The sequence below is a fragment of the Neovison vison genome, chromosome 11 (genome assembly GCF_020171115.1).
Source record: "Neovison vison isolate M4711 chromosome 11, ASM_NN_V1, whole genome shotgun sequence".
NCBI lineage: Eukaryota > Metazoa > Chordata > Mammalia > Carnivora > Mustelidae > Neogale > Neogale vison.
Genome location: NC_058101.1, coordinates 57,701,576 through 57,716,079, shown reverse-complemented (window position 1 = coordinate 57,716,079; position 14,504 = coordinate 57,701,576). Strand labels below are relative to the sequence as shown.

Genomic DNA, 14,504 nt, shown 5'->3' with positions numbered 1-14,504 from the left:
TGACTGTTTCCTTTGATGTGCAGAAGCTTTTGATTTTGATGAAGTCCCAGAAGTTTATTTTCGCTTTTGTTTCCTTTGCCTTTGGAGACGTATCTTGAAAGAAGTTGCTGTGGCTGATATCGAAGAGATTACTGCCTATGTTCTCCTCTAAGATTCTGATAGATTCCTGTCTCACGTTGAGGTCTTTTATCCATTTTGAGTTGATCTTTGTGTACGGTGTAAGAGAATGGTCGAGTTTCATTCTTCTACATATAGCTCCCACCCAAGATTATACACTCCAAAAAAACATCACGACACCTGATAGTCAAATTGAGAAATTATAATTGTAGGTATAATCTCTTGAGACCCTGATATTTTTAAGGCTTTTTTAAGTCTTAGAAGACTTCCACAGCAAAAATGTTACTTCCACCCCTACCCTTCCCCTAAACTAATATATAGGTTAGATAAGCTATAAATAATATAAACAATATATTACTTGTATGATACAGTAAGTAAGCTGAATTTACACATAAACGCACATGTAAGCTTACATATAAACTAATGTATAGGTCAGTTCACCTTCTAGGCTGTGAATTAATTGGAGCTCCCAAAAAGGTTCTATCTACAGTAGTTCTAGCTGAATAAAAACAGAGAGAGAGAGATGCAAATGAAGTTGTTGTTGTTGTTGTTTTTTTTAACAAAAGACGGATGTAAGCCTTGTATTTGACTTTTTTCTTGAAGTGTAAATGACTAAGGATTGACAAGTTTGTTTTTCCCACTGTTACTATAAGCTTAGTAATTAATCCTATATTCTCACCTGTGGACATACTTCTTTGTGTTAAAGGCTTATATTTTGTATAAGTTCTATAATAGAATGTATTTAATGTGAAGTGTTTTCTCTTGATCTTTGCTTTATACTTTGGAGGAAACTGTATTTCTCTTGACTTTCAATATATATTTTGATTTGAGATTTATTCAGAAAGAAAGTTTCCCAAGCCTAAAAAATTCATGAAACTTGGGTTAAGACCTTAATTTTAATAGTCATTTTTTATTTTGGTTTATTGCTTTGATTATCCCGATTCCAGGGTAAAAATACTCATTGTATACTCAGATTTTGGGGGGAAGGGGTTATTTAAAAGTATGTTGTGGATTTTATCAAACTGGTAGTTTCTTATGGAGAATAAATTGCAGTATTTTTTCTCTAAGGAATTATGTAAATTAATAATGTAGATTGAAATGCCTTTCTGCTTTATATTTTTACAGTATTTAACAAATGTGCTATTCTATGATGATGATAATAATAATTTGTGGCTGAATCCCTCTTACCTCGGGGATAGAGATATAAACACTTAGTGATTATAAAATGTACCAAAAGGATTGAGAGCATTGTTAGCTATAGTGTATCATTAGTCATTTCTTCAACTAAGCAAGTTTGAACATGGATTGATTTGTTTACGTTCTATCTAAGCTCTGTAGGCTTCACAGTATCAGTTTAACTTTGTTATAGCTTCTCATTCTTCTGTGTCTTCCAATACTTTTCACACAGGTTTGGTATAATGTGAATTGGGTTTGAATAGCTATTTGCTGGACTGTATCTGCTATATCATTCTTTATAATTAGGAAAATAAATATTTAATTCTGGTTGTTTCCATTCATTATTTGGGATGCCATTTAACTTAAGGTGTTACATATTACTGTCCTGATCAAATGAAAGAAATATTCATGAATTTGAGCATGAAAATAGATGATTTATTTCCTGTTTATTTTTTGTACAGTTATATATATATATATATGCTTTGTAAATCATAAAACACCATACAGATATTATACAGTGACATTGTCCTAGCTCTTAAAACAAAATCGTGCTGATTACAAGATGCCCACTTAGCTTTTCAGATCACAAATATTTGTATGGGTGGGCTTGTTTTTAGTTCTGACATTTTACAATTTGTCCTTTGTTTACATGCAGCAAGGAGTTATGGGCGAAGACGAGGTAATTCATTTCTGTTTGCTATGGTATAACTGTTTTTAATTGGGTTTTACTGATCAACACTATAATTAGCCTAGATTTTTTATGCACTGTCTGAAAACTCACAGAAAAGTTACATTTTGATTTGCGCACTTTTCAGTTTTGAATCCTAAATCTCTTAACCTTTAAAAGCACATTTTCATACTAATACGGTTCTTAATAAATGTCTTCCTTTTAAACTGCCCAGATTTTAACTGTTTAAAGTAATTTTTATACCTTTTAAAATCTACTATTTATAGTTTGCCTGAGAAATATCTTTAATAAATACTAGTGAAGGTGACAATGCAATATGATTTTTCCGTTCTCTAAATCTGTAACTGGTTGTCTTTGGTATTTAATTTATAACTCTAGTTTATTAGTTTTATGTCTGACCCAGTTAAAAGTACATACCAAACAAACAGGCTGTTGTTAACACTGTTGTATAGAAATCATGTTGCTAATATTTCTCTGTGTCTTCTAAGAATATAATGCTTTCCTTCTCCCTCTCACTACACCATGTAGGCAGATTCACACACTCATTCACACACACACACACACACACACACACACACACTCTCTCTCTCTCCTGCACCATTCTTCCACTCTGGGTTCTTGCTATCTTGACGACAAAACGATGACTGTGAGAGAATAGACTACTAAACCTCTTCGGACAGCAGCTGACATGTTCTGTGTTTTAAACTTGGATTTTCTTTCTCATGTGCAGATTGGGAGGGAGCAAAGTAGATGGTATGAGAAGAAGCAAAAGTAATTTTATACCACTAGATTATCCTCTAACTTTGCAATGATCATGATATTTTAAATAGCTGTTGTAAGTACCAAAGTGAATAAAAAAGGATTTTCCTTGACCCCTAAAATCTCTTTTTTAAGCCATGGAGGATAGACAGTAGTAATAGTGCCTTTTGATAAATTTTATAAATATGTGCCAGTGCTTCAGTTTCTTTTCACGTAGTCATGAGTATGTGCACTGTGAAAGCAAGCTAAAACTTTCTGCTATCACTGATGAGAGAAATAAATATTATATGTTCTTTTTTTAATATAAAGATTTTACTTATTTATATGACACAGAGACAGTGAGAGAGGGAACAGAAGCAGGGGGAGTGGGAGAGGGAGAAGTAGGCTCCCCGCTGAGCAGGGAACCGGACTGTGGGCTGGATCCCAAGACTCTGGGATCATGACCAGAGCCAAAGGCAGATGCTTAAGGACTGAGCCACCCAGGCGCCCGTATTATATATTCTTAAGTACTGTGTCCAGTTTTGTATTTCACATTGTCTGAATTTAACTTCATTTTTGGAACCTGGTTTCTTCAAATGCTTGACTGAATCTCTTGGTTCTTTACTTTTCTAACTAAAATATTACAGGATATAGAAACTCAAAACTCAGAAAACTAAAGCTATGTTACCTTCTAAAGGTTGTTAGCAACTGAGAAGAGGAGGAAAGTTTAGAATTTTAATACCTATTTTCATATCTACGACTGTCTTGTGTCACTGTGCTATTTTAATACGGAGCTTCAATTCTTTTGGAAAAAACCCCACTTATCAAGCTGTGATTTTTAGGTATTTTTGAAACTCTAGAGCAATTTAATTAAGGATCTTTTCCTTCTATACACTTATCATCTTTTAACCTTAGTAATTTATGTTTAATTTGGCATACTCTACCATAAATATTATGATCTAGGAAGTTCTTAAGGGCACGGTATCAGAAGTCATGTTGTTGTTTATCTTCTTTTATCTCAATTCAGTAATTATAGACTATGATTATGATACTAAGAAAAAGCAAAGTTTTCTGCTTTCAGATAAGAACTTACTACTATTCTTTATGGCTCGCAGAGGATAGAAATATACTACTTCAGATCTCCTTGCCAGCTTTGGAAAAAAGAAGACTCACATGGTTTAAGGCTTCTGGAGAAGCTTTCTTTAGGATAGAACTGATAGTCATCACACTTACTTGACTTAAGAAGGGGTAATGCCTGAATTTTCCTTTCAGATTATATGGCATTAGTAATTTTTTAGTTGGTCCTCTGTGAATAATCATAATCTTCTTTTAAAATTTCAATTTTGATGGCCAGATGAAAAGTATACCCACTAGGAATACCTATTGACAGGTTTTAATTTGAATTTTAAAGTACTTTGACACAGTAATAAAACATTAAAAAGAAAGAAAGAAGGAAGGAATGAAAGAAAAAGAGAAAAGAAAAGAAAAGAAAAAAGAATCCCACACACATACCAAAGGAATGACTCATAAAGGACTAGAAGTAGCCTGGCTCTCTTCCTATTTTCTACTCATTTTTTCCCTTTTCTAAGCTAGATACAATATCATTATCACACTGATAACCTTTTAACTACCAAGATATACCCCCCATATGGGCTTCGTGTTTAATATTTGGTCCATCAAAGGAACTGCATTAATTAGTTTTACTTAATCATTTTTCTTTTCTTAAAAAAAAAAAAAGAAAAGTCAGATACATATCAGATCTACTGCTCATGTGGGTTGTGTCACAATGAGTTAATATAATTCTTACCAAAAATAAAACATTGCTCTTTACCAGTGCAGTGGTGGGTGAACAGCATTATTTTCACAAGATATTTACTTTGTAGAGCAGTTTAGGAAGAACTATTTGTTCTTACTTGCCACCTTTGACTCACCTTTAAACTCGGACATAGAAGAGCTGTTTTCATTTAAAAGATTTCCCAGTTGACTACAGTCAAGCCAAATTACTACCAAAATGACTTTGTATATTTTAATTTTCTTAATGTCAAGAACAACTTTAAATCAACCTGGCTCTAGATATTAATATATAAAATATACTTTAGGAATAGTCAAAATTGAATTATATTGGAAGTAATTAAGAAAGAGCAAGTATTTCTTTTTCATTTGGGACCTGCCCCCAAGTCCTATGTATCTCTGTACCCTGGGAGCCATAAAAAGTTCTACTCCAGAGCTGCCTGGGGACCAGGATTAGGAAGAAGGAAGACTCATATGGGGAGCTGACTTTAATATATGGAAAACTGTCTTTTGTATTTCTTGTCCAACATTTCTTCCATTCTATTCTAAGAGTAAACACACTGATCGGGGGTTGGATTAAGGTGGGAGTTTGAAGGGAGGTATGAAATGTAATTTAAATTCTATCTCTACACTTCAAATATTTTTACATTGCAATCTATCCCTGTAGTAAAGGATTCAAGGGCTACTATGCTCCCAAAGGAATAAAAATATATAGGATATTTTAAGTAATAGAAATAGAGCCTATTTTAGTTGATAGGACTAAACATCACAATCCAATCTGTTCTAGCAGGTAATCCCAAAGCTTGAGTTAATAGATTGTATGGGGAATGAAATAGGAGAAATGATTTTAAAGGGAATGAAATTATGGAAGTTCAATTAGAGAGTTTGGATGTATTTATACTGTGTAGCCATTCAGATTTATGCACTGTAATAAACAAGGAATTATTAGTAATACATTACACCATATATTGCTTTAAAATTGACCCAGGATTTTCTGATTTGCTTAGATTTGATTCAAATTTGTTTGACTCTAAGTCTTGTGAAGTAGTCAGATTAAGGGTATGACCCCGAAGTATCACCACTATCAAATCCTTTTATGATGAAATCAAGGCTGAAATTCTTTATCTTTGATAAATACTTTGGATAACTGTCAGAGAATGGGTAAAATCTCCAAAGCATGGAAAAAAAAAAAAAGCCAGAGTAATACTGGAAGACAGAGGTTAGCAAACTGGCCTGCAGGCTAACTTCTAAACTATAAACAATGTTTTATTAGAACACAGAGATGCCCATTCACTTTTTGTCTGGTTGCTTTGGAGCTACAGTGATGGCAGAGTTTAGTAGTTACAACAGTGTATACAACAGTGTGGCCTACAAAATCTAAAATATTTACTGTCTGTCCCTTTACAGAAAAAATTTGTTTACCTCTCCTCCCTGAAGGGGCCAACTACCTACTCTACACCTATACCCAGCCATATCAGTATCTTTAAAAAAAAATTTTTTTTTTCAGTGAACTTGTCAAATATATCTAGAAAGTAATTTACAGAGACATACTAGGCTATAATTGATTATTAAAATTAAATGTCTTATCCATCCTGTCTGCCTGTTATTGGGGCAAAATATTTTTAGGTGGTCAGAGTACCTTATAGCTTCTTCCTTAGTTCTTTAGGAAAAGCGTGCCTTCTCAGTGATTCTGTCTGATTAAACAGTTGGAGCTTAAGAGAGTTCAGTGTTGGATCTGGCTCTATTGTTTTAATAGGTTTTCTTTGATTCTTTCATACTAAATAAAAATCGTGCCATCACATTGGTAGATTTTTCTACCCCAATAGAGTGACTGCTAGGATCTTAGAAGATGGGAAGAATATTCATATTCATCCTTAATTTATATAGTTTTTTTTTTATTTTTAGAATAACAGTTTGTAAATGAAAGCACAGGATAACATATTGAGATCAAAGACCTATGCTTAGATTCAAATTGTAAATTGCCTAACTTTGTATAAATGTTTTCCTTTCTTGCCTCCTCCTTTGGATGTGTGAGAATTTTTTTTAGTTTGAGCTTCCAAAATAAAGTCAAAATCTGAAAAGTTAGTATAGCTGTGATTTGGACAATTAACATAGCCACCAAAGTAAAGTTAGTAATTGCTTACAAACCCCCTCTGACTGCAGGCATGTGTGTAGTACATCCCTGCCCAACACCAGGAAACCAGGTGTTGGGGCCAACCATCCTGTCATGCAAGCAGCCTGCTCATTGCCCTTCTTCAGTTTAGGAAGCTCATCATGTAACTTTTTTATTATTGCGTGGAGTAAACATTTTTAATGGGAATATAGAAAAGTTTCAATTCTCTAATCCACTTTATTAAAATATTTTGAAATGAGTAACTTGAATCTTAATTGTCCATAACAAACAAGGCTCATATCGGTAAGCTGTGTGTATGGTAGTGGCTGTGTTTCTTACTCTAAGGATTTTGGTTACCTGATAAAAGAGCCCTGGTAATGTGGAAGCCATCTTAGACTCTTTCATTGTCAGTGATTGGGCAATCTTCATTTATTCTTTTTTTTTTTTTTTCATCTCCTTCATTTCTCATTCATCTCTTATTACTCCCTTTATGAGCTTTATTGTAACTATTTAACTTTAAATTTTTTTAAAGATTTTTATTTATTTTATTTGACAGAGATCACAAGTAGGCAGAGAGGCAGGCAGAGAGAGAGGGAGGAGGAAGCAGGCTCCCTGCTGAGCAGAGAGCCCGATGCGGGGCTCGATCCCAGGACCCTGGGATCATGACCTGAGCCGAAGGCAGAGGCTTTAACCCACTGAGCCACCCAGGCACCCCTAACTTTAAAATTTTTATTGTGCATTTTAGGTGACTAACTTACTATAAGATATTTTACTTCCATTTTTAAGTAGGGCTTTTGAGCACATAGTTAAAAGAATGTCTCCAGTTTTCTATATTTTACCTTGATATGGCCTTTGGAATGTTTCTGTACTTTTGCTTAAGCAGGTGTTTTTCTACCTATAAAGAGTGTCCTCTTTTTTTTCTTCTCCACATTTTTCTATCTAAAACTATCACATTCTTTGTAAATCTCTTAAAGAACTCCTAGTTAGAATCTTGCTCTCATCTTGGTTATACCTAATCTTGTATTACATTGTATTAATTTTCATGTTTATATAATGCATGTGTTATAAATATATGTATATTTACACATACATATTGCAAACAAATATGGATGTATATACATTTTAAGTTAGAATAACTGAAGTAGGATTTCTGTATAATGGTTCATTCTTGTTATGTTGTAGTATGGTCAAGAATTTTGAGTCAAGATTTTCTTAACAATAGCCAAAGAATATAAATGAGGTGTTTGATGTCAAGATCAAGTGATGATTTCAAAAAACAGGAGGGGAAAAAAACCTTAACCCTTCAAACAATGCAACTATAATTATAGTTTAAAATTCTTTTTTAAATGTAGGGCTTGTTAATCAGCGTCCGTTGTTGCTGGTTTTAACAGCATGGAAATCTCACCTTTAAGATTATTTATCTAGAGAAAAAAAAAAACAATTCAGAACAACCATATCTAGTTCTTCTTTTAAAAGAAGAAAACATTTGAAAAATTATTTTTAACTACTAACAGATTTCAATCTCAAAGGGAAATTGTAAGATGTAAGATTGTATAGAAGGGTAATTACTATCAGTAGTTACTTATTTTTTATTAGTGAATGGATTCATTGTGTAGATAATACCACAGTTTGTCCCTTTCCCAAATATGGACGGACAGACATTTGAGTTGACTGCATTTGGAACCTGTTATAAATAAAAACTACCATAAACATTTTTATTCCCTTTTTCTTTTCTGTGTGTGTGTGTTGTGCATAAGCAGTCATTTCTCTTAGATGTATAGCTAAGAGTGGAATTGCTAGTTAATGGAATGCATGTTTAACTTTATTATAAATTACCAACTAGTTTGCCAGTTTTATACTCAAGTTGAGTATAAAACTGACTTTGTATTGTTAAGCTTTTTTATTTTACCCATCCTGATAGGCATAAAAGTGACATTTCATTATTGTTCTAATTTCATCTTCCTGATAACTAAGGGTAATGTTGAACACCTTTTCATATGCTTATAGCCATCCATTATATTCTTTCAGTACAATTCTTCTGTCCATTTTTAATTCAGTACAAGTCTTTTGTCCGTTTCATTTAAGAGAGTTCTTTATGTATTTTGTTGCTTGCTTTTCACTTTACTCTTTTGATAAGCAGCTAAGAATTTAATTCTGATGGAAGTCCAGTTGTTTACTTTTTTTATTAGTGCCTATCTGCCTATCCCCAAACATCATGAAGAAATTCTAGCATCTTTGTTGTTTTATCTTTCACATTTAAGTCTTAAATGTGAGAGTAGGGATCAAGGTTCCTTTTTATCACCCCTCCAGCTGGATTTCCATTGGGCCATCACCATTTACCGGAAAAAAAATATCCCTTTCCACAATGAACTGCGCTTATAACCTTCGAAAACATTAAGTGATTGTAAATTTGTGGGTCTCTTCCTGGACTCTTATTTTGTTTCAGTTAGGTATTTGTGTATTTTTAAAATCAGTGGTACATTCTTAATAATCATAGCTAACTGATAAGTCTAGAAATCTGGTTGTATAATTCTGACTTTATTCTTTTATATGATTTTTTAAAACTGAATCCTTTGATTTATCACACATTTCAGAATTTCCTTTAAATTTTTAGAAGACAAAATGTGCTTGGATTTTGAATGACTTGTATTAAATTCATAGTTAATTTGGAGAGAATGTACATCTCACATGTTGATTCTTCTCTATTTAGTCTTGTAGAATTTCTCAGCAAATTTTTGTTTTCAGTGTAAAGATCTTGCATCTCTCTTGTTTAATTCATTCCTAGGATTTGATGAGTTTTGATGATATAGGGAATGGCATTATTTTAAACTTTTTCCCAGTTAGTACTATCATCTAGAAATAAGTCGGGGTTTTTTTGTTTGTTTGTTTGTTTTTAAAGATTTTATTTATTTATTTGACAGACAGAGATCACAGGTAGGCAGAGAGGCAGGCAGAGAGAGAGGGGGAAGCAGGCTGCCCGCTAAGCAGAGAGCCCGATATGGGGCTCGATCCCAGAACCCTGGGATCACGACCCGAGCCGAAGGCAGAGGCCCTAACCCACTGAGCCACCCAGGTGCCCCAATAAGTCATTTTTTTTAAGTAGACTTTGTATTTGTCTCCTAGCTACATGCACTTATTTTTAGTAGTTTGAGTCTTTTGAATTTTTCATATAAAATCATGTTCTTAGCAGAGACAGTTTTATTTTTGCCTTGTGAGTACTTGACACTTTGTTTTTCTCATCTTACTGTACTAGTTCTACCTCCAGTATAGTTTGAATAGAAATAGTGAACATTCTTCCAAACCTCAGGGGGACAGCATTTTGATAGTTTATCATTGAAAACTATCTGGGTTTTTAATGCTCTTTATCAGATTGTGGAAATTCTTGCCTATTTCTAGTATGCTGAACGTTTTTAATCATGAATAGCTGTTGAACTTTATCAGATGCATTTCCGACATCCATGGAAATGATTGTGTGATAATTCTGTTTCTGTTTCTTAATGTGAATTACAGTAATTTATTTTTTGCTTATATTTTTTTATCAAGTGCAAACCAGCAAAGCGGAATTTTAATCTTCTATCAGTATATTCTTATTTATATATTTTTCCATTTATTTGTTTTAGTAAGCTCTACATCGAACATTCGGCTCAAGTTCCCAACACCAAGATGAAGAGTGGCACACTTTACTGACTCAATCTTATATTCCTGGGGTTGAACTCCATTCAATCATGATGTGTTTTCCATTTGTGTGTATTTCTAGAATCAATATATCAGGATTTTCTTTAAGATTTCTGCCTCCTATGTTCCTAAGGGATGTTGATAGTATTCTTTTCTTGTAATGTTCTTGCAAAACTAGTTAGGAAGTGTAGTCTTTTATGTACATAGGCTCTGTGTTGGTTGATGTCCCTTTTTCCATACTTAGTATTGGTAAATTGAGTTTTCTTTTTTTTTTTCTTAATAAACTTTGCTTAGAGGTATGTCAATTTTATAAGTTTTTGAAGAGCCATTTTTGGCTTTGTTGATTTGCTTTCATCTTAGTCTATATTTTGTATGTCATTGATTATAGTTTTTTATTTCCTTCATCCAACTCTCTTTGTATTTAATTTGCTATTCTTTTCCTATCTTTTCGTGGCAAAAACGAGGATTATCTAAGCATTTCTTCTTTTCTAATATGTTTTTCTAATAGTTTAAATATAATTTAAAACTATAGCTTTTTCTCTAAGTAAGGAAATTTTCCTCTAAGTATATAGCTTTTGCTACCTCCCACAAATTCTATACTGTTTTCATTATCATTCCGCTTCAGTCTTTTGAAGTATAAAAACCTGAAAATACATCCTTAGTTTCTGTGCAAAAAAAAAAAAAAAAAAGAGAAAGGTACTTTAATTTTGGTTGAAAACTGTTGTAGTTTAGTCCATATACTCTTATAATCAAATTTTATTTCTCCCCACATATATAACTTTACCTTTATTGCCAGTCGTTTTCAGGCACTAAATATTTGGTGTATCATTCTTACAAAGCATGTTTAAACTGTACTACACATGAAAGATGTCATTATTTAGTGGTTCTCCTTTTATAGTCATATTAATTTAGGTTATAGGGAAAGATAATTGGCAAGATAAAAAGTGATATTTTTGTTGATATATACTCAGTTAACTTCTCTTTTAAATACTACTCAATTCCATAGTTTATATGGCTTCTCGAAAGTGGTCATGAAAAAAAATTTTTTAAGATTTTATTTATGTATTTATCCAAGAGAGCAAGGGTGAGCGACAGGCAAGCGGGAGGAGGGAGAAGCAGGTTCCCCACTGAGCAAGGAGCCTGATGTGGGACTCAATGCCAGGGTCCTGGGATCATGACCTGAGCTGAAGGCAGATTCTTAACTGTGAGCCACCCAAGCATCCTGCAAAAACTTTAAGATTTTTATTCATTTATTTATTTATTTATTTATTTGACAGAGAGGTAGAGAGCATAAGCAGGGGTGGGGAGTGTCAGAGGGAGAGGAAGAAGCAGGCTCCCCACTGAGCAGGGAGCCAGATGCTGGGCTGGATCCCAGGACTCAGGGATCATGACCTGAGAGAAAGGTAGATGCTTAACCAACTGAGCCACCCAGGTGTCCCTAGTAATGAAAATTCTTGTTAGTATGTCCAGAGTGTGATGTTTCTTATTTCTTAGACTTTGTATTACACATCCTTTGTTCGGCTGAGCTCCGCTTACTAGATTTTAGATATACATTATAGATTTTCGGTAGTTATTTTATTAACTATAATTTATTATAGTTAAAACTGTTATAGTTAGTAATATAGAATTGTTAAAATGTAGTTATATTATGAATATGCATATAGTACTATAGTTAATACAAAAAGTTTAAACCTTTTTGGGTCACCTCTCTTAGGTAATGATTTCCTTTGTTACTGCATTTGGTATTTCTATTTAGACCCTAAATATTTATGATCTATAATTTTGCTCAAGATAAAAGTCTGTTAGAAAGACTTTTTATTATATTCATGGAATTGCTAAATTCACATGTGTGTTAGGGCACTTGAAAGTGAAATAATTTCAAATGTATTGACATGTCTGAAATAAGTATAAAATTTGGATTTGTAATTTTTCTGTTAAAAACTAGCTAATATGCATGTTTTCTGCCTCATATTATTCCTTTTAAAATATAGAATTATTAAAGTCCAACTTTAGAAGTTGAACCACTTATACACAATATTATTTGTAATGGATCTTGATAAGGTTTATTTTGTTAAATAGTTAGATAAAATACTTTTGAAGGGCTTTCTTTCAGTTAATCACACTACTGTTGACTTGTTTTACATTGGTCCTTATTTCTGATAGCAGTGAACATGGACATCTTTCAGAACATCTTATTTAAATTGAATTTGAATCTGTATAATAATTCTTTATTCCTATACAAATTGGATCTTCCTCCCTGTTTTTGGTGCTAAAAACTTTAAATACTTACTTCCAGTGTCCAGCTACCTACAGTTCACAAGCATATAACACCCTTCCTTCACATCCCAACCCCAGTTTTCTTCTGCAGGCCATCACATTTCACACTGTCTTTGTTTATATCACTTGTATCATTATGTGTCATATTTTTTTAAGATGATGTATTGATGACATTTTCATGTTGAATAGGCACATGCTATAGATTCTATGCATTGTCTCCTCATCCAAAAACAAAACAAACAAAAAAAAAAAACAAAAAACCTTTCATTCCATCTTGAAAGAAGAACAATTTCTCTGCATCCTTATTTTCTCTTTTACCTTTTCTAATAAACTTCTAAAGAGTCATCTTTTGGTGTAATTATAAAACTCTACATGTAGCATGAATCCCATCCAACTTTCCTAAAATTGCTTACTTTCAAAGATCGTGCATGTCCTTGAACATGTTTTTAAAATGATTACCTTAACATCTCACACTGTTACTGCATGGCTCCTTTTTTTATCTTTTATTACATTTTGCTTTGGCACTGTGTTGGCAATAATGTTTTGGCTTCTCTTATACTTTTCTTACCACTCCTTTCTTGAGCTCCTTGAATGTTCCGTTACTTCCTTGTAAGTTTACCAAGGAGCTACCTCATCATTTCTCTCTGGAGTTGTCTTCAGTGATATTACAGAGAACCTTCAAATACCATTTCTATAAAGTTGACGCTCAGAAATGTGGCTTATTACCTTTCTCCACTCAATTTGCAATCTCCTCCCTTACATTTAATTCTGAACATCCTCTCAGCCTATGCAGCTTTACATCTGTTTTGTTTCTTAAATTCCACACATGAGCGAAGTCATATGGTATTTGTCTTTGTCTGACTAACTTCATTTAGCATAATACTCTCTAGCTCGATCCACATCATTGCAAATGGCAAGGTTTCATTCTTCATGATGGCTGAATAATACTCCATTGTACGTAGATATACAGCATCTTTATCCATTCATCAGTTGATGAACATTCAGGCTTTTTCCATGATTTGGCTATTATGGATAATTCTATAAACATCAGGGTGCATGTATCCCTTTGAATCAGTGTTTTTGTATCCTTTGGGCAAATACCCAGTACTGTAATTACTGGCTCATAGGATAGTTTTATTTTTAAATTTTTTTTTTTAACTTTTTGAGGATCCTCCATACTGTTTTCCAGAGTGGCTGCACCCTTTTGCATTCCCACCAACAGTGTAAGAGGGTTCCCCTTTTCTGTATCCTTGCTGACACCTGTCCTTTCTTGAGTTGTTAATTTTAGCCTTTCTGACTATGTGAGGTGATAATCTATTGTAGTTTTGATTTGCATTTCCCTGACAAGTGATGATAAGTAACTTTTCATGTGTCTGTTAGCCAGCTGTACGTCTTCTTTGGAAAATGTCTGTTTGGGTGTCCTGCCAATTTTTTAACTGGATTGTTTTTTTGTGTATTCAGTTTTATAAGTTCTTTACATATTTTGGATATTAACTCTTTATCAGAATGTCAGTGTCATTTGCAAATGTCCTCTCCCATTCCAAAGGGATGGGAGTTATATTTCTTGTTTTGTTGATTGTTTCCTTCCATATCTACCCTTTTGTATACTATTTTTTGGTCTTTACTGTCCTTACATTTAGTTAATGGTTCTTATCATTCATGTTCTAATTCTTTTAGTTCCTCCTTTCCAGTTTTCTCTTTTGTTTCCCAGATATCTATCTACTCTTTACTGCTATAGTTATCTCCCTGTCCATCCTTCCTGATCTGCTCATTTCTTATCACTTTAACCCCATTTGCTATAAGTCTTCCCAAAGCACCAGTAAAATTATCTTGCTTGAGCCCCTGAATCCAGTTTTTTGTTTTAACCATACACTAAATAAAACATCTCCTTTAGCCTGGCATTCAAAGCTAAGTATTTTGACTAGCCTC

General features: G+C 33.3%; 1 protein-coding gene across 6 annotated transcripts in view; it reads left to right on the top strand.

The window, feature by feature from the left end:
- Positions 1–14,504, top strand: part of CPEB2 (cytoplasmic polyadenylation element binding protein 2) — a 71,436-nt gene that overhangs the window by 38,423 nt on the left and 18,509 nt on the right. For 3 of the 6 annotated variants that reach the window (XM_044226104.1, XM_044226101.1, XM_044226103.1), the window contains one exon: positions 1,949–1,972. The exons of the other annotated variants lie outside the window; for them this stretch is intronic. In XM_044226104.1, the coding sequence (XP_044082039.1) occupies positions 1,949–1,972 (24 nt within the window). The remainder of the gene's footprint in view (positions 1–1,948; positions 1,973–14,504) is intronic. 6 annotated transcript variants of the gene reach the window in all.